Below are 18,676 nucleotides of genomic sequence, written 5' to 3'. Positions count from 1 at the left end.
CACAACAGTAACTTCACACCCTCCAGGAGACACCCATGAATGCAAACGAATTGTAGCTTAAAGCAGCAAATAATCCATTTGGGGGGCGGGTAGGGAGAGGACCCTACATGCAAACAAGGCAAGGGGAGAAAAAGCAAGGTTGCTTCGTTGCTTCCAAAGCAGATTACCCTTCGGAGCAGTACCTCCCTCCTCCCTAAAGGGGGCGCTGCAGCGGAGCGTCCCGCTGGGCAACTCTATGGCCCTACCCCGGAAGCGCAAGCCGGCTAAGGCAGGAAGTGGGGCTGGGAGTCGTGGACGGCGTGACATTCAGCGGCGGGGACTGGGAGCCTGTGCGCTGCGCGTCATGTTGCGGTGCCGGAGGATCGTGGGCTCCGCGTTGCCTCGGCGACAGGTACTGAGGGCGGCGAAGGGGGCTGAGCAACCCCGTTCAGGGTTTCAGTGGGATAGGAGAACGAGAAGCCTCGTTGCCTGGGCAGGATCTCCAGTGGGGACGGTACTCGAAATTTTGCTTTTTAAAAAATAGAGTTGAATGGCAGACAGAAAACCTGCAGGTGAAGCTTCTGGAGGGCGGATCCTCACCGTACATTTAAAAACACATGGCTTCATTTCTGGCAACTGTATTTGCACACACACATCCTAACAGAACTACAATTTTCAGGGTCCTTAGCAAACCCAGGATTCTCGGGGTGCGCGACCCACGCACATTTGATATATGGTGTCCCTGCAGCATTAGGGGAAATCCTCCTTGGTATTCCGCCTGCCTGTTTGTTCATTCCTTACATTTATATTGGCCACCCACCAGTAATTGATTCCTTGGGGTAGCTTGCAATAAAGTTGCATTTGGAAGATAACATCGGTATTAGAATCGACAGTAAACTATAAAAGATGGGGTGGGGGGAACAAACCACTTCTTTACAGCAGAGGAAACTGCTGCTGAGATAATACAACCCAGGATAGACAAATGAAAGTCGTTCTTCACACAACAGATAGTTAAATTATGGAGTTTTACTCCCACAGGATGTGGTGATGGCCATCAGCCTGGACGGCTTTCAAAGAGGATTAGACAACTTCATGGAGGATAAGGCTAGCCATAGCTACTAGTCATGGTGGCTGTGCTCTGCCTTCACCATGTTCTACCTTCACTGCCAGAGGCTGTATGCCTCTGGATACCAGTTGCTGGGAGTCACGACTGAAGAGAGCGCTGCTGCACTCCAGGTTCTGCTTGTGGATTTCCCATAGGCATCTGATTGGCCGCTGTAAGAACAGGGTGTTGGATTAGATGGGCCTTTGGCCTGATCCAGCAGGGCTTTTCTTGCATTCTTAATACTGTATAGGGCTTACAGGAGTAAGTCCTATTGAATTCAATGTTTGATTTGACCTTAGATTTTGAATTTGATGGGGCTTCCTCCCAGCCCAAGTAAGTGGTCTTAGGATTGCAGCCTTATTAAACCTCCTCAACCCATGTTGAACACTTCTTTCAGTGCCGGATTTACATATAAGCTAAACAAGCTATAGCTTAGGGCCCCACTCTCTTGGGGAGCCCCCAAAAATTTAAAGGAAAAAAAACTGGATGTACATTTCCAAAATATAAGATAAGAAACAAATAAAATAAAAACCTACATACAGCAACAGTGGCAAATGGCTTTAGATACCTATTAGGTCCATAAATTACCATATAGCATATATTCAACACAAAAAACAGTGACAATTTGTTGTTGACAAAGGACAGCTGGACATATAAAGGGCCCCGTTACCTTCAGTAGCTTAGGGCCTCATCAAACTTAAATCCGGCCCTGACTTCTTTACATTAAACTAAATTATTGCATCTTGTATGGGTGAAGGATGTAAGACAGCTACTTGCATAGCACTCTGTTAATGAATCTTGGAAGTCTTGACTTCAGAAAACTCTAATCCCAGTTCTTGTAGAAAATAAACATTTTGTTTTAGTTATCATAAATCTTGGGAGTATCATACATATTCAGCCCAGAATACTATAACTTTAAGAATATTAAAATTCAGGATATTGTGTCAATTACTATAAGGGTTGGAAGTTAAACATGAACACGTTCTAACAATTAGAACACTACTAGAGTAGCTAGAAAGTTATTACTATTTTAATTGGTATTGTTAGGTGGACACAAGGGAGTACAAATATAGACTAAATAGATACTGTAGCTATTAATTTTGTCACTGCAGGAAGTAAAACAGGTGACACTGGAAAGTATGGTATTTAAGAAAGATAATTGAGGGAGAGACAAAGGAGGCTGGTCCCTCAACAAAGATGGTGGAGTAGCCCTGCTCCTCTCTTCCTCCGCAACTTGGTGGAATATCACCTTCCAAACGGAATGATCCTCCCTCCTTCTGTGCGCTGTTCTGGGGGTTTTCTCAATCCCCCCAAAACCAATTTCAGGGGGTAAAGTGGGGAATCCCTTTTGTAGAAGTAACACCATTTGTTAAATGAATCCTAGCAATAATACTGACAGTTTTTCTGTACTGCACTTACTGTTGTCTTGTGTATTGTAATCTGTTGCAATAACATTCCATCCCATTTTTTGTATTTCAGCTGTTTTTTAATAGCTGCAGATGGTGCTCTTCAGGAATTATTCCCAATGAAAAGATCCGCAACATAGGAATTTCTGCACACATTGACTCTGGAAAGACTACGTTAACTGAGCGCATTCTTTTCTACACAGGAAGGATAGCACAAATGCACGAGGTACTTCTGAATGTGATCAGAGAGGAGGGGGACTCTCCAGAGCAGAATAAGCAAAGAGCAGATTTGGAGGGAGCACAGGGGGTTGCAGAGGGGGAGAAGGGAAGGGAAAGCCCTGTTATGCAAGTGGAAGTCTACTTGTGTGATGTTTGATTTGACCTTAAATTTTGATCTGTCAGTTGGGCAATAAAGCATCTCAGAGCAGATCCTTGCCTTGTACAAGAGGACACAGGTGCACATGCAGAAATGCACTGACTTGTGGAAATGTTGATATGCTTTCTTTCACCTTAGGTAAAAGGGAAAGATGGAGTTGGTGCTGTCATGGATTCAATGGAGTTGGAACGACAACGGGGGATCACTATTCAATCTGCAGCAACTTTTACCATGTGGAAAGACACCAACATTAATATAATTGACACCCCAGGTAATAGTCATGTAGCGTACTAAATATGTTTCTAGCACTTGTATGCCTGGCATGATAAACATACCCAAGTGTTAAGAGTGTATAATTTTTACCCATAGCCAAAAGGACATCTGCTTTGTAAATTGCTTTCTAAGGCTGAAGGCCTAAGCTCTACTCCCTTCCCACTGGGCTTTTTGGAGCACCATCACAGGTGCAGCACAGCCACTCAGTGGCCACAGAGGAAGTGGGGCAGGGCAGTTGGGCCTGATCTCTGTGCCATTTCCAGGTTGGCTCAGTGATGGTGGCCTTTGTCAGTGCCTGATGGCACTAAGACCTAACTCAGGTCTCGCCCTTAAACACCCTGTTGTTTTGACAGCTTGTTTGATGGCTGGCGGGAGGCTGATTCAACTGGTAGAGGTGAGAGAAGAGAAATGTCTTCTTAACCCAACACCACCATCCCCTACAGCCCAGTGTAAAGGGGATTTAGATGGCTTTGCTTTCACCTGTTCAGTAAATGCTCCCTGAAATTCTGTTGTGTAAGCTTCTTCAAAACAAATGTATGAAATGAAACTTAGAACTAGTCCTATTACTACTGACTTGTAAAATCCCTAATCTTGATAGCCTGGTTGTGTTGGACATAGTGCATAGTCCTTAGGGCATAACATAGCCTTCCCCAACCTGATGCCCTCTGTATGTTTTTGACTGCAACTCCCGCCAGGCCCAGACAGCAGGGAAGAGAACCAAATACAGCAGTAATTCTCAGCTAGTTGGAAGCCTTAAGATTTCTGGATCTTTTTACTTCCCTTTCAGGACACGTTGATTTCACTATAGAGGTAGAGAGATCACTGAGAGTTCTTGATGGAGCCGTCCTGGTGCTGTGTGCTGTCGGAGGGGTTCAGTGCCAGACAATGACGGTGAATAGGCAGATGAAGCGGTATAATGTCCCGTTTTTGTCCTTCATCAACAAACTGGATCGAATGGGTGCAAGTCCAGACAGAGCCGTCCAACAACTTAGGTATGAACATCTCAGTTAGAATTCCTCCCCCCGCCCCCTGCCCATATCAGAGAGGAAGATGGAAAATCTTTCTAGAAACACTGTCAAAAGATGTGTGTCTTCAGTGTATTGTTCTGGGCTGCCATGCTTCTTAAAGGTTAGGTGGGTAACGTGGTCAACATTGAGTTTCACATATGAAATGGGCTGAAGGATCCTTGCTAACTGAATTCTTTAATAGCTTACATCAGCTTTCCCCACCCTGGTGACCTCCAAATCTTTTGTGGAAGGACCTCCCCAGGGAGTTTCTGCTGGCGCCTTTAGTATACAGCTTTAGGCATCAGGCAAAACATTCCTCTTCAGCCAGGCCTTTGACTGATTAACATCCGATACCCTTTTAAATGTGTTGGTGGTGGTAATCGGTTTGCTTTTGTTCTTATTTTTATTATGTGTTTTGTGTTTTTTATCTTGTACTTTTATGCTACCCTGAGATCTACAGATGAAGGGCGGTATACAGATTTAATAAATCATCATCATCTTTTGGATTATAATTCCCCCCAGCCTCAGGCAGGACTGCCAGTGGTCAGGGATGATGGGAGTTAAGGTCCAAAACATTTGGAGGGTACCAGATTGGGAAAGGCTGGCTTAGATGTACGAAGTGGGTACCAGACCTCTCCCCCCCCCCGAACCTTTGCCCTTCCACCTTACTCATACTAGAGACTTAGACCTTTGATGTTGTTCCTTGTATGACATTTTATTTTCTGGCCCAGCGTGGGTTGTGGTGTCCCCATATGCAAGCAGAATCCTGCTACCACCAGAAGGTAGTCTGCCCAAAAAGGTGCATTCTAAATCTTGAGATGATTTGTCTGTCTTTTCTAAAGTTCTGTTATGGCAACTGCCCTTCCTTACCTTTTGATCTAGAGCCTTATCAGGGCCTCCCCTTCAGATCTTCATGGGCAGATGGACTTGTATGTGAAGAATCAGCTCTTTAGAGCTGGAAATGCTGTCTTAAGAGAATTGTATTTGTTTTTAACTTCCCAGATCCAAGTTGAACCACAATGCTGCCTTTATTCAGATACCTATGGGTTTGGAGGGAAATTTCAGAGGGATCATTGATCTCATTGAAGAAAAAGCTATATACTTTGAAGGTGACTTTGGGTAAGGGTTCTGAGCTGTTTGAAATATGGAGGCATTTTACATCTGATCATGCTTTGGGAGTAGTGTGTTGTTGTTTTATAAGAAGTATAATTTAGTGTTTTGGTTACTGAGGAAGAATTAGTTTTGATTAGTATAGCCATAACACACCTGATCTCGTAACTATAACACAATCCTCCCCACCACACCTCTCTATTCAAATTTTCTCGGCTGCTTATAACCATAAATGAAGGTGATGTTGGCACCATAGCTAATGCAGCCCGGGGTTCCTATCTTAACAGAGGTTGAAGCTAGTTAGTAAACCCTGTTTTATTAAGGAACCCTTGTTTGCTGTAACCATGGTTCAGCTTGTGCAGGGCTGTGGCTGTTGGGGCTTTTTAGGTCATTATGTTTGGCTGTGGATTTGCACAGCAAATGACCCTTGGGTCATATTCATTATGTGTGAATTCTGTGAAAGGGGAAAGGTGATAATTGCATGGCAGACAGGCAATTAAATATGCTTTGCTCTTATTGTGGGAGAGTTTAGCCATGTAATCACCATCTTGCCTTGGGTGGACAAAATCCATATAATAAAAGTTAACTCCAGGCTGGCTTTTGAATCTCTGGTATGTGAAAATACTCAGGGATCCTGCACCTTTGCAGGAAGCTGCAGTGAGAGATTTACAGTTCATTCCTTAACATGTCTATTGAGAAGAAAGTGGGGCTTACTCTCTGGTAAAGCAAGTGAAGCCTTTCAGCTTTAATATTGGTTCTTTTGAGTGGAAAAAGATTTCATTGGCCATTTTGTCTTCACATTTGTTTGCTCATAAGGCAAAGTGACATTTTCATAGGGGAATGAGAATTGAATAGGAATTGAAATATAAATATGATCATATTCATACCCTCAAACAGCAGTTGCTCAACTGGAGCTATAACTTTGCTCTATCCAGCATGGGTTTTAAAAATTTAAATGTATCTGTGATTCCTTCTGCGTAAGATGGCTAAGTGAGCCTCTTTCTAGAAGAACAGTGTTTGTCACAGGAACAACCCATCCAAGAGTGTCATATTTATATGGATCTTTGTGTACACCTGAAATTATTGTGTACTCATCACGACAGAGCATTAAGAGGAAAATGTCCATTATTTGAAAAACACCCAGCAATCTTGGTTTTATTGCATCCTTATGATGTCAATCCTGGTTTACACCCCACAATTTTAAAGGCACATAGGATTATAGCCTTTGTGAATATTATTAGATGGAAGGTACAAGAGGTCCAGTTTAAATCAAATGTGTATTATTGCTAGCAGAGCTTTGTCGCGAGATTTACAGGTGTAAAAAGAACTGAAAATGTGTCACTCATGAGAGCGGAAAAAATTGATAGTTGTGGTTCTCACTGAAGCCCACAGGAGCATGCGAGATTTCTAAAATTTCTAGTTGGTTGGCTTCTGATGGTCTGCTTGTTTTCTCTGCTTCTGTAGCCAAACGGTTAAATATGACGACATTCCCCCTGAGTTCAGAGCAGAGTCTACCGATCGCCGCCAGGAACTGGTTGAATGTGTTGCAAACTTAGACGAACAGATTGGGGAGCTTTTCCTTGAAGAGAAAATCCCAACAGTGACTGACTTGAAGGTAAAGGGACTTCAGTTCTCCCCATTGCCCCAAGGAATGCCCAAAGTCCTTTGACGTATGCATTTGCTGTATAATGTTTTGCATATGTAAAAGCAAGCATGGTGGGGCACTCTCATGGGAATTAATCAAGGGTAAGATCCTTAAACTAGTCATGGCCGGTGGTCCAACAACATCTGGAGGGCCGCAGGTTCCCCACGCTTCCCTTGGACTAATACTGGTTACATGTCCTATAGTCACAAACTCCTTAATGCTATCTGAAAATAATAGCAACACCTAGCTTTTATAGAGAGAGCTTTGAACGTTCAGCATTTCTTTTTACATACATACATACATACATACATACATCTCAGTAGAACCATGCATGCCATCTTGAGCTGCTTGGGAAAAAATGGGATATAAATGTAATTAGTTAATTATATATTTAAAACAACCCTAAAAGGTAGTCCAAAAAAATTAGCCTTCCATACTGCCGATTGAAATAAGAGAGAATGGCTTACCCAAGGCCGTTTAATAGAACTGTAGAGTTCGAAGGGACCCCAAGACTCATCGTCCAACCCCCTGCAATACAGGAATCTCAGCTAAAGCATCCATGACAGATGGCCATCCAACCTCTGCTTAGAAAAACCTCCAAGGAAGGAGAGTCCACCACCTCTCGTGGGAGACCGTTCCACTGTCAAACAGCTCTTACTGTCAGAAAGTTCTTCCTGATGGTTAGTCGGAATCTCCTTTCTTGTAACTTGAATCCAGCACCCAGCACAGGGAGGAAGAAGACAGTCCACCCACTTGGTCGGAGAAGGAAGCTAAGGTGCTGGCAAGCCAGAAAGCACAACCTGCGATACACCAGCAGGTCAAAATGCCATCGTGATCTGGCCCTCAAACTGGTTCTGGACGTTGTATTGAGACATCACCCAGGCCCAATTCTTAGGGACCCATATACTTTTAAGATAAGGAGTCAGTAACACACTGGCTTCTTCTCTGGCTTGGCATCCGGGGGCCTTCAGGTGCTGCCCCTGTTCTGATGGGTGGAGCGTTGACGTTTGAACTTCTGCCCTTCAGTTGCTTAGATTGGATAACTTAGATGGTCTGTTTTGGCTTCGTCCATCTGTCAATATCTATCAGTCTGTTTCTGTATCCCACCTTTTCTTCAAGGAGCTGAAGATGGCATGCATGATTCCCACCCCCCTCTGTTTTATCCTCCGAACAATCTTGTGAGGTACGTTAGGGTGAGAGACAGAAATTGGCTCATGGTCACCCAGTGATCTTCATGGATGAATAGGGATTTGTCCAGCAACTGTACCACATTGGATCTCTCTAGATGTGCACTATAACACTCTCTCTATCTCTATATATATATATGCACAATTGTGAAATATAACTTTATAATAACAGTTACAGATAGGTAGCCGTGTTGGTCTGCCATAGTCAAAACAAAAAAATTTTTTTCCTTCCAGTAGCACCTTAAAGACCAACTAAGTTAGTTCTTGGTATGAGCTTTCGTGTGCATGCACACTTCTTCAGATACACTGGTATATATATAGAGATAGAGAGAGTGTTATATTGCACATCTAGAGAGTGTATCTGAAGAAGTGTGCATGCACACGAAAGCTCATACCAAGAACTAACTTAGTTGGTCTTTAAGGTGCTACTGGAAGGAAAAAAATTTTTTTTATAATAACAGTTACATATTATAATATGCAGTATTTGCAGTAAAAGCATAAAACGTACTTGCAGGGTTCTGCAAGGGTGAAATATAAAGTCTTTAAATAGAAATCTATCCTACAATTTAGTTGGACTATAATTTTAAATGAATTTGGTAGGATTAATGGGTAGGATTTTTAATTTTTTTTTTTTTTTAAGATAGCAAAGCTGTGATAACCCTGCTTCTTTGGTTGGTTGGTTTGCTTTTAATGGGATAATTATATTGCCACTCTCATTCAGAGACAGCTTTGTGTGTTGGGACATCACATTTTGTTGCCTTTAGAAGCTAAACGAGTGAGCTGGGCTTTCTGTGTCTGCAATATCTTTGTTATGACGCTTTGCTGCTATCCAGGGAGGTGGCAGGTTTTCAGTACCAGGCATTAATAGCAACAGATGCCTGGAGGGGAGAATAGCTGGCAGAAGGAGACCAGCTGTTTGGTGTGATAGACAAAGTTGTGACAGATCCTAGAGGTCATCTGTGATCTCTTCCTCTTCTCCTTATAAATATAAATGCAATATTTGTATACCTGCGTACCTATATTTGTTTCTAGGCAGAGCCTAATGCGCTCTGTGATCCGTATATTCTGACACAAGGGTTTACTTGCAGGTAGAAATCCTTCACAGCATTTCAACACCCCCATCCTCTTGTGTCTAAATTGATGTGCAGTTGGTGTAAGGAGACACTGTTTCACCGTAGCTGAACCCTCTTGGGCAAGGACTGGATTTGGCTTGAGGACTTGATGAGCATGGAATATAGAGCTTTGAATGTGGAAATAAATCTCCCATTACCCTTGTTAGCCTTTGATGACTTTGCGGTCTGGAGAATTGCTGCATGGTGGTTGTTATGCAATGGTTTCCCTCTGTATTCCAGGCTCTTACAAAATGCTTAAGAGGAAGAAGCCCGTTTTAAGCACAGCTGAGTTATCAGGTTGCTCCCAAGAGTCAAAATACACTGTAGGAATATTAATTTTGAAACCTCTACCCTAGTTACAGCTTTTGATGTTGTCCATTAACCAAACAGTCCAAGGGACATTCAAATAATCTGGATATCTGTATCCGTGCCATCATTTGAAAATTCAATGGAGGGATTTGTAACCTCATATGCTTTTACTCAGAAAAAGTACCAAAATTCAATTGCATTTACTTCCAATTGTTCACAGGATTGCATCCTTGGACTCTTTTCATCCTCTTTTAGAAACTCCGTACTCCAGTCAAATGTGTGTCTCTTGATCTGTGCTGAAAATAAAAAGAGTAAAAACGATTGGGTCGTCTAGAGCACCTTCTGATCCTAGGCCTGCTTTTACCTCTTTACCCAGCATGAAATTAACTTAATGGTAGTGTTGCCCATCTAGCTTGGATGGCTTTTTAAAAGGATTAGACAAATGTGTGGAAGCTCTAGCTGTCGTTCCTTCTAACAGTGGTGGCTGAGTGACTATTAATTTGTCAGCATCGCCCTTGAGCCAGTGTCACCAACTGGACTCATACACTTCAGCCCCGACTGGGCTAGGCGAGCTGGGTAGCACTTCCAGAGACCACCTTCTGCACAGGAACAGGTCAAAGTGCTGTGGACTCACAGCTTAGAGTTGTGAGCACCGGATTCACTCCAACAAGACGACAGTCGTCGCATAGCAGAGTATAGCACAGTATAAACGACTCGGAGAGCAGCTCTGTAGTATATCTTCTTTATTCTATCTACAACTATAATACACAACTATGTACAGAGCTAAATGAGGTCTAAACTGAAAGCTGAACTGCACTGAGTGTCTGCAGCTGCTCTTAGCAGCAACCTTATTTATACACACGATCTCTCTCTAACACTCAATCTCTCTCTCTCCGACACTTTGATGTGAGGCTGGAGCGGAATAAGTAGAGAGCAAAAACCGCCCCTCCTCTCTGGAGAATCAGCAGAGAACATCAGCAGATTCTTGGATATGGGAGGGGTGAAATCTCCTCCTAATTTGGAAGCAAAGCAGAGTTGCCCAAAATAAGTTAGAAGTTTCTCTAAACACGGAGGACTCCTAGGACTGCAAACGTACAGACATTTGCGAATTGAAAAAAGGAAGGGTGTTTTTAAAAAACCTGATGAAACCAGCAAGCACCTGTGAACTTCCAAGTTGTAAAGAATGTGGAGATGTCACTTGGGGCAGGGGGGAGGAGGAAACTGGAGTGGTACAGTCTACTAGATATAGATATAGCAAGTACCCTAAAAGGGAATATTACGGTTGAGGGCAGTTGTGCTGTGAGCTCAAAGGCTTCGTTCCCTGCATGTTACTGGGGCATTGCATGAGGAAGCTCCCCAGAACCCTGCCTGCAGTGCTATATAGTTATAGCATGCTAGGATTGGGGGCTGACACTCTCAAACCTGAGTCTTCTAATGCTGGGGTTCTGCCTTATACCAAGTCTATTATCCAATTATCTCAGTATTGTCTGTTCTGACTGGCGTTAGCTCTCCATAGTATTTCACCTCAGCTGCATTTAGCACAGCAGGGGAAAGTCTCATGTGCGAAAGAGAAAAGGTTGCTTTTTCCTTTCCCTCTCCCCTTTCTGACAGGCTCCCCCCCCCCCAAAGAAAGCATGAACAGGACTACAAGGCTCCTTTTGTAGCCTGGTTGGAGTCTTCAAGAGATATATTCCTCTTACAGAGTTGGGGATACATAGCAACATTTTAAAAAGCATTTTCTTAGGCATGTAAGCATGCTGCCATGGGCACAGCCACACCACACATTTAAATGATAACAATTTACTGTAGTCTGTTGAGGGCGCAGAGAGTTGTTAGGATTCCCCTATTCATCTCTTAGAGCTGCAATTCCCAGAGTTCCCTTGGAAGAGAGATTGATTGTTAAGCCACTCTGTGAACTGTCACTCTCCGCCCCTTTAACAAACTCCAGCTTCCAGAATTTTTGGGTGGAAGCCATGACTGTCTAAAGTGTTCTCATAGTGCTTTAAAGGTGTGGTGTGATGTGCATGTGGTCAAAGTAGTCGATTCGTCCTGTGGCTCTGCCTCTAGGATGAAAAAAACATCATCTTAAAATCATTTGTCATATGGGTGGCAAAAACAGTTTTCTGGTTCAAAGCGGCCTTGTCTCCCCCTGCCTTCCTTCTCCCAGAGCTAATTAATTACAAATTACTTAATGGCTGTGGAAAGGCCAAGAGGCAGGCTTGTTTGTGCTAATTTGTCCCCAGTGATGGATTTCTAGCCTGGTGGCAGGCAGCCAAGTTCTGGTTTAAAATAATTTTTCATGGAAAACGCATTGGGTTCTTCTTGCATGCTCATTAGGCATCATGGACTTAAATAAACATCTCGTTTGCTGACAGCAAAACATTACTCCTGAGGTTGAAACCCTGACTGGTGTGCCGCAGCTGCTGAAGTCAGGGTACAAAAGTCATCTGCAGAAATAAAGGGGCTGCGGGAAAGGCAAGGAGGGAGTTGCAGTTTCTGTGAATAGAACATAGATATTTCCAGTCAGGGTGCTAATCTTGCCTCCTGTCTGCGATATGCCATATTCTATTTGCAGGGAGAGGAAGGAAGATCAGGTACTTTGAGGGCTTAAACTTGGTACTTCAGACACTAAGGGATCTGGCCTGCCAAGGTAATGTGGAGCCAAAGTCCTCAACCAACCTAGAAGGGAATAGGGATGTACAGGGCTGGCTTCTCCAGTCTGACAGATGGTATTAAACCTTTAGGTTTGCCAGGCCTGGTCTCTGTCACAGGAGTTTGGCTCTTGGCCCTTTCCTAGCTTGAGCCGCTGATCTTGGAGGCCCTGAGCACAGGTCTAGAGACAAATGCATCTGGTGGCAGGTCCAGGCTGGGCCCCGACAGGAATGAGCAGGGCTAGAACCGAAACGACAGCTGCTGCACCATTACAGATATACACAGAGTTTTGCCCCCTGTCACAACAAAGGGATATCAACCGAACTATCCCAGGTTGATAGGATCATAGAACTGTAGAGCTGGAAGGGACCACGAGGGTCATATAGTCTAATAATAATAATAATAATAATAATAATAATAATAATAATAATAATAAATTTATTTATATCCCACCCTCCCCAGCCGAAGCCGGGCTCAGGGCGGCTAACAACAATAAAATAATACAACATTCTAAAATCATTTCATTAAAATTAATTCAACTCAAATTGATGGCAACCATTAGGCTAAAGTTCTGTGAAGATTGCCAAATGAGGGAATCAGGCTGTGCCCTGACCAAAGGCCTGGTGGAGCAGCTCTGTCTTGCAGGCCCTGCAGAAAGATGTCAAGTCCCGCAGGGCCCTAGTCTCTTGTGACAGAGTGTTCCACCAGATCGGAGCCACAGCCGAAAAAGCCCTGGCTTTAGTTGAGGCCAGCCTAACCTCTCTGGCCTGGGACCTTCAGGATGTTTTTGTTTGAAGACCGTAAGTACAGCCAACTCCCTGCAATGCAGGAATTTTTTGCTCATTGTGGGGCTCGAACCTGTTAGCGTTGTTCCAGTTGTAGTTGCTGCAATGCAAGCTTGGCTGTGGCTTTTATTCCAGCTTGTTAAACCCCAACAAATCCCGGTTTCTACTTGGTAGCAGCTTTGTGCTTATGTGTACTTTTCTTTCTTTTCCCTTTTGGCGTTTGCTTTCTCTTGCATCTAGTAGGTTAATCCTTGACACCATGACATTCGCACTCAAATGCAGTGTGATGATTACACTACGGACTTGTTTTCTATGTGAATTTTGGCCACCTCCTGAGATACGTAAAGAAAGCAAACCTTTCAGGGAAGCCTCTTTGTTCAGCTTAAAAACTGAGCTGGTGTCCTGTTTTAAAGCTTCTTTCCACAGTTGAAAAAGTCCTTCTTTGTATCGTGTAGTCACAAACATTGCTTTTCTGATAATTGTTTTCATTTGGTGGGGAGCAGAAAGCATGGTGCCTTGTATTCTTGTATGCCAAGTGCCCTTAAGAACCCAGCTGTTAACGCTGTGAATGTTCTGTTTCTCCCAAGCTTGCAATCAGAAGGACGACACTCAGCAAATCCTTCACACCTGTGCTGGTAGGAAGTGCTCTGAAGAACAAAGGTGTGCAGCCTCTGTTGGATGCTGTTCTGGAATACCTCCCAAACCCATCCGAAGTCCAGAACTACGCAATTTCCAACCAGGAGTAAGTACAGAAAGTGGAGGAAAACAGATCTAGTTTGCATAGGCCTTATTTTTTTCTAAATTGAAGGAAAAATTTATATTTATTTATAATGTGGCCACTAAGTACCCTATGCTACGGTTGAAGATGAAAGGCAGTGATTTTGTAAGATAAAGCCCACTTTGTCTGAGGCATGCTTTCGTCTCCTAAGCTGGTGGGTACACCTGTTTGGCCTGTAGGTGGCAGACACATCAAAAGCTGCAGGTCTTTTCTTGTTCTCATCCCCAGTGATTAATCAGGCATCTTTTAAAAAAGAAAGAACAGAAGGTGATATAATAGAGGCATTGTTGCTTGTGATGTGGATGCTCATTCCACTGTTGTCTCTAGTAAACGAGCATTGCTGGCTTTTGTAGTCCTTTAAAACCCTGGAAACTTCGTTTGATTAGAGGTGACAGTAGATAAAAGAAATGGGCACGTTTCTATTAAACTACCTTCAGCTCTCTTCTTCTTCTTCTTCTTCTTCTTCTTCTTCTTCTTCTTCTTCTTCTTTTAAAAAACCCTTTTGGCTGTCTCTACAGAATCCAATACTGCAAGATGCTTAGAGGCTGACTAAGATTTATTTATGTTTTGGGTAAAAAAAAAAAACAACTTCAAAAATAGAGAGTAAGTAAATGCAGCAATTATAGGAAAGGGAAATGATACCTGAAGGTGGGAACGGAGTGACATAACAGAAAAACTATAGTACCATAAATAAATTAAAAGGAAAAACAGCATCATTTACATTGTCATTCCATAGTGCAAAGACAAGGCCCATCTCTCAGTAGGTTTCTTTTTTTCATTAATATGAATTGTGTTTCTTTCAGCTATAACATTAAGAGAGTTCACCAGATTTTCCTTATTCTGTTATAAGAATGTCTTTATTTTTCCGTTTTTGTGAAATACACTTGTTTTGCTGTATGTTGGCGGTGCAGTAATCAGCTATAAATCAGTATTAACGACTTCAGAATGAAGTTATCTAAAGGAGAATTTTAGGATTTCTTGAGAGATCATAGCCTGTACTTGTCCGTATAATATTTGGGTGCTTCTGTCCAGAAATGCATCGGTTTTTTTACAACTCCAAAAGATATGTATTAATTCACTTACACCTCCAGCAGTGCACGTTTTGGCTAAAAATCAAGCCTAAGAATTCTTAGGAAGGAATTTGGTGAGTTCAGATTCTACAGCAGACACCTTACCTGCAGCTCCTTAGACGTGTGAATTGAGTAAGACTCCTTCCCAATTCTGCAATGAGGTGACCTGAGAGTTGACCCTTTGGGCTTTACTTTCATGTACCAGTTACTTGGAATCAGTTAGCCCATGTGGATCTAGCTGTGCGGGTTGAAAATGTCTCTCCAATTCCCCCTGGGAGCAACAGGATGTGATGACATGCAGTCACTCTCGGGGAGATTGCATGGCAGGTGGGGAAGCTGCTGGACCCAGGGGGACAATCATAATTTCCCCCTTACACTCTTTCTGAGATCAATGACATATTTTTATGCCCATTGCTTCCAGAGGGAATTGCAGAACTCTTTAAATCCATGCAGCAGGATTTAGCATACATTAGCTGCTCCAAGTGGCTAAAATCTGTAAAGGAAGAAAGGAGAGGCTGCGCTTCGACCCCCTCTTAAATTTTCCTTTGGGGGAAAGGTGAGGATACACACACAATCCATGTGGATTTTTAAGGGTTTTCCTTTAAAAACCTGCATAGAAACCAGGTAGGACGGATTTAACTGGTAAACACATAGAAAAAGGACATAAACCCAACTAAGGCTGTTCTTACTAATAATTCTACATCTGCCATTGGTCTTCAGAGCCTGCTAAGGCTGCTCATTAGATCGTCCTTCAGAACAGATCCCCATATAAAGAACGGATTGAGAATTACCGTAGAAATATTGCATTTTAAACTTAACTTTTCTCTTCTTCAAGGGATTCCAAGGAAAAATCTATGATTTCGCTGAGCTCTGCCAGAGACAGTTCCTTGCCTTTTTTGGGCCTGGCATTTAAACTTGAGGTAGGTCTCCTCCGACAAAACTTTCTAACTAAGGACAACTGAGCTGAAACTTGTTGGGACAGAGCTCCTAGGGGCCGTTTGCTCTAGACCTCAGGATGTGTGTTGCGTTGATTCCCTCTGCTTTTCCTAAAGTTTTGTCTCCCTTGATTGACTGGCTGCTGTTTTCTGCCGCTTGCAGGCTGGGCGTTTTGGGCAGCTCACCTACGTTCGTGTTTATCAGGGGATGCTGAAGAAAGGCGATTCCATCTACAATACCAGGACTGGGAAGAAGGTCCGGGTGCCAAGACTGGTCCGCATGCATGCAGACACGATGGAGGTGAATGTCGAGGCAAAACCCAGTCTGTGAGGCATTTTATTCCACTTCAATCCCTTTCCATTCAGTGAAGAAGATGTAAACAAAGGCAGGGGTTCCTGAACTGTGGCTCCTGGGCGAGTTTCAGTCAGGTGGTTCCTATCACGTCTGCATCAAATACTCATATTGATCTTTAAATTGTATTTGTTCTTTTATTTCTTATGTTGTATTCTATCCTGTAACGATTCAGATTCTATGGGATGCAAAGCGTAATGCAAGAAAATGCAATACAAGAAATAAAAGAAGCAATAGAAATTACATCTGCAAAGCATACCGCAGCAAGCACAGCATATTACTGTCGCTGCAACAAGTAGAATAGTCATCAAGTCATTCGCCAAGGCCACCTGCAATTTTCAAGTGGTCCATGAGGAAAAAAGGCTTTGGGAACCGCTGCGCTAAGGCCTTCTTTGTATGCAATCTGGGTCAAAGAGAAGGCATTTCTAGTTAAAGGTGTTTCAGCTCCTTGCTTGTGCGGTGGGATTTTATTTGCAGATAAATGCTGCTCCTAAAATTTGTTTCCTCTCCAAAAACATGTATATGGTTTTCAGTTGATACCCTGCTTGACTGTACAGCACAGTACTGTTGCCATCTCCTCCCTCAGTTTCGCCCTTGATCCTGAGGACACCTCTCTGTAGCTGCTTTCTCCCATGTGAATTGAGAAGAAGTATGAACAGCAGCATTTCATGCCTTATGTAGTGTAGGCAGACAGGATGCAGAAGGTGGAGATACAGCTGTTGCTGTTCAGTGTCATCAAGAGCCCTTTTAAAGTTTCTGTTCCCACTGGGGAGGAAGAGGTTAAAGAGCCCTTTGCCTGAGTCTCAGCTACCATGGGAGGGTGTAGCGAGAGCCCTTGCCAGCCAGCCTTTGCTGCTCCATTCAATATGTGGCCCTCTTTTGGAAAAACCAAACAGCTGCTGACCAAAGCTGCAAGCTCAGGAAGGCTTATATAGCAGGCACGTCCAACTTCCAAGAGACTGCAATCTACTCCCAATATCAATAAACTGGCAGTGATCTACCCATTGGGTTGATCAGAGTTGTTGAGCTTTTTTTGGGGGGCGATAGACCACAGACACCCCACAATTGACCGGTAGATCGCAATCGACCTGTTGGACATGCCTGTTATATAACAATTAACATTTTGCCATAACTGCTCCCCTATTTTATCCACCCCTTGCCCTGAAAACCCCTTTACTTCGCAAAACGAAAAAATCGAAACATTCCCATGATGTTATAAAATGTCTGCCTGGGGAATCCAAGTCAATTCCTTTGACCCAGTTAGCTTTTAAGCACCACGGCCCTATAAAAACAGCTGGAAGTGGAAGCTAGCATGGCTGCCCACTGATCTTTCAACAGTAAGGCCAAAATGGGCCATTCTTCAATTATTCTTAAGGGCTAAATTTGTCTCCAAGTTCATCTCAGTACAGTCTCAAAAGTTACCTTTCAAGTTGATAGTAAAAACGCTTTTAGTGAAATGGCTTTTGTCATATTGGCAATCAGGTAGCTTTACCAGTCAGCGTGAATCAGACTTTGCTGCTTAGCAGTGAGTTTTCAGGATCAGCGTGGCATGATCCCATTTTACTGTCCCAGACAACAAATGGGCAGTGGCACTGTACACCAATTGCATCTTTGGGGCTGTCTTCAAGCGAAACCCTAAACAGTGTACATTGCAGTAGTCCAGTCAGGAGCTTATCAGAAACCTAGACTATGGTAGCTATGGCTATAATTTGTCAGCCAGCTGGAACAAGGGCATAGGTACTCCTTGCCACTGAAACACTGAGAGCCTCTAGTGGCAGCTTGGAATCTAGGAGAACCCTGTTATAATCAGGGATAGACTATGCATGCAGGTCTTACCACTGCTGTAGAATGGTTGCACTCTTGCCTAATACCATAAAAAGCACCTAGAATGCTATTTTTTTGTTTTGTTTCTGCTAGGATGTGGAAGAAGTTTATGCAGGAGACATCTGTGCATTATTTGGCATCGACTGTGCTAGTGGGGATACATTTTCAGAAAAATCTAACACTGACCTTTCCATGGTAAGTTCCTCCTCTGAATTGAACTGTATGTTCTCTTTATATTTCTTAAAATCTCAATTCAGATGTTATTCCTTAATCTAAATATCCGCTGCACTAAAGAAACTTTTACTTTTTTTAAAAAAGGTTTTATTTTGAGTCTGCTTTTACAGCTATTACATTTTTTTTTAAAAAAAATACCTACAAGTATAATCAGTTTATGCTAGTGTCAGTTCTGCATTCTGTTGAAATGAACGAGCATGGTCAGAAATGTATCATCCAGCCCTTCTATGAAGAGTACAGCACAATTCAGATGTAGCAATCGCAATTTATTAAGATGAGAGCTATGCCCGCTCATGCTTCCTTCTCTCCTCCCTTCTCTTAAATGCCATAATGAAAAAATTCTGATTTATCCATAACATCCAAACAGGGAAACTGTCGTTTAATTTCTGACTACAAACCAGGATCTGATCCCTTATTAGGAAACTTTCGTTTTAACAAACCCCATAAATTTCGAGTCCTAGAAAGAAAGAGGAAGGCTGCTTGTGGGTTTGAGTGTTAAAAGTAAAGATAATTATCTGGAAAGATAATTTTCAAGTG

General features: G+C 42.9%; 2 protein-coding genes across 2 annotated transcripts in view; one reads left to right on the top strand and one right to left on the bottom strand.

Annotated features, from left to right (window-relative positions):
* Positions 1–18,676, bottom strand: part of LOC310762436 (uncharacterized protein) — a 232,719-nt gene that overhangs the window by 123,647 nt on the left and 90,396 nt on the right. The window lies entirely within an intron of this gene.
* GFM1 (G elongation factor mitochondrial 1) overlaps positions 272–18,676 on the top strand; it is a 33,869-nt gene continuing 15,464 nt past the window's right edge. Inside the window, exons 1-10 of the mRNA XM_083613282.1 lie at positions 272–391; positions 2,564–2,716; positions 3,005–3,137; positions 3,927–4,131; positions 5,149–5,265; positions 6,721–6,871; positions 13,534–13,688; positions 15,630–15,714; positions 15,893–16,030; positions 17,999–18,100. Coding sequence (XP_083469408.1) covers positions 344–391; positions 2,564–2,716; positions 3,005–3,137; positions 3,927–4,131; positions 5,149–5,265; positions 6,721–6,871; positions 13,534–13,688; positions 15,630–15,714; positions 15,893–16,030; positions 17,999–18,100 — 1,287 coding nt within the window. The 5' untranslated portion in view covers positions 272–343. The remainder of the gene's footprint in view (positions 392–2,563; positions 2,717–3,004; positions 3,138–3,926; positions 4,132–5,148; positions 5,266–6,720; positions 6,872–13,533; positions 13,689–15,629; positions 15,715–15,892; positions 16,031–17,998; positions 18,101–18,676) is intronic.

This window comes from Podarcis filfolensis (assembly GCF_964270895.1).
Source record: "Podarcis filfolensis genome assembly, chromosome: 5".
Classification (NCBI taxonomy): Eukaryota; Metazoa; Chordata; class Lepidosauria; order Squamata; family Lacertidae; genus Podarcis; species Podarcis filfolensis.
The sequence above is the reverse complement of the archived record's forward strand: the minus strand, read 5'-3'. Positions and strand labels throughout refer to the sequence as shown.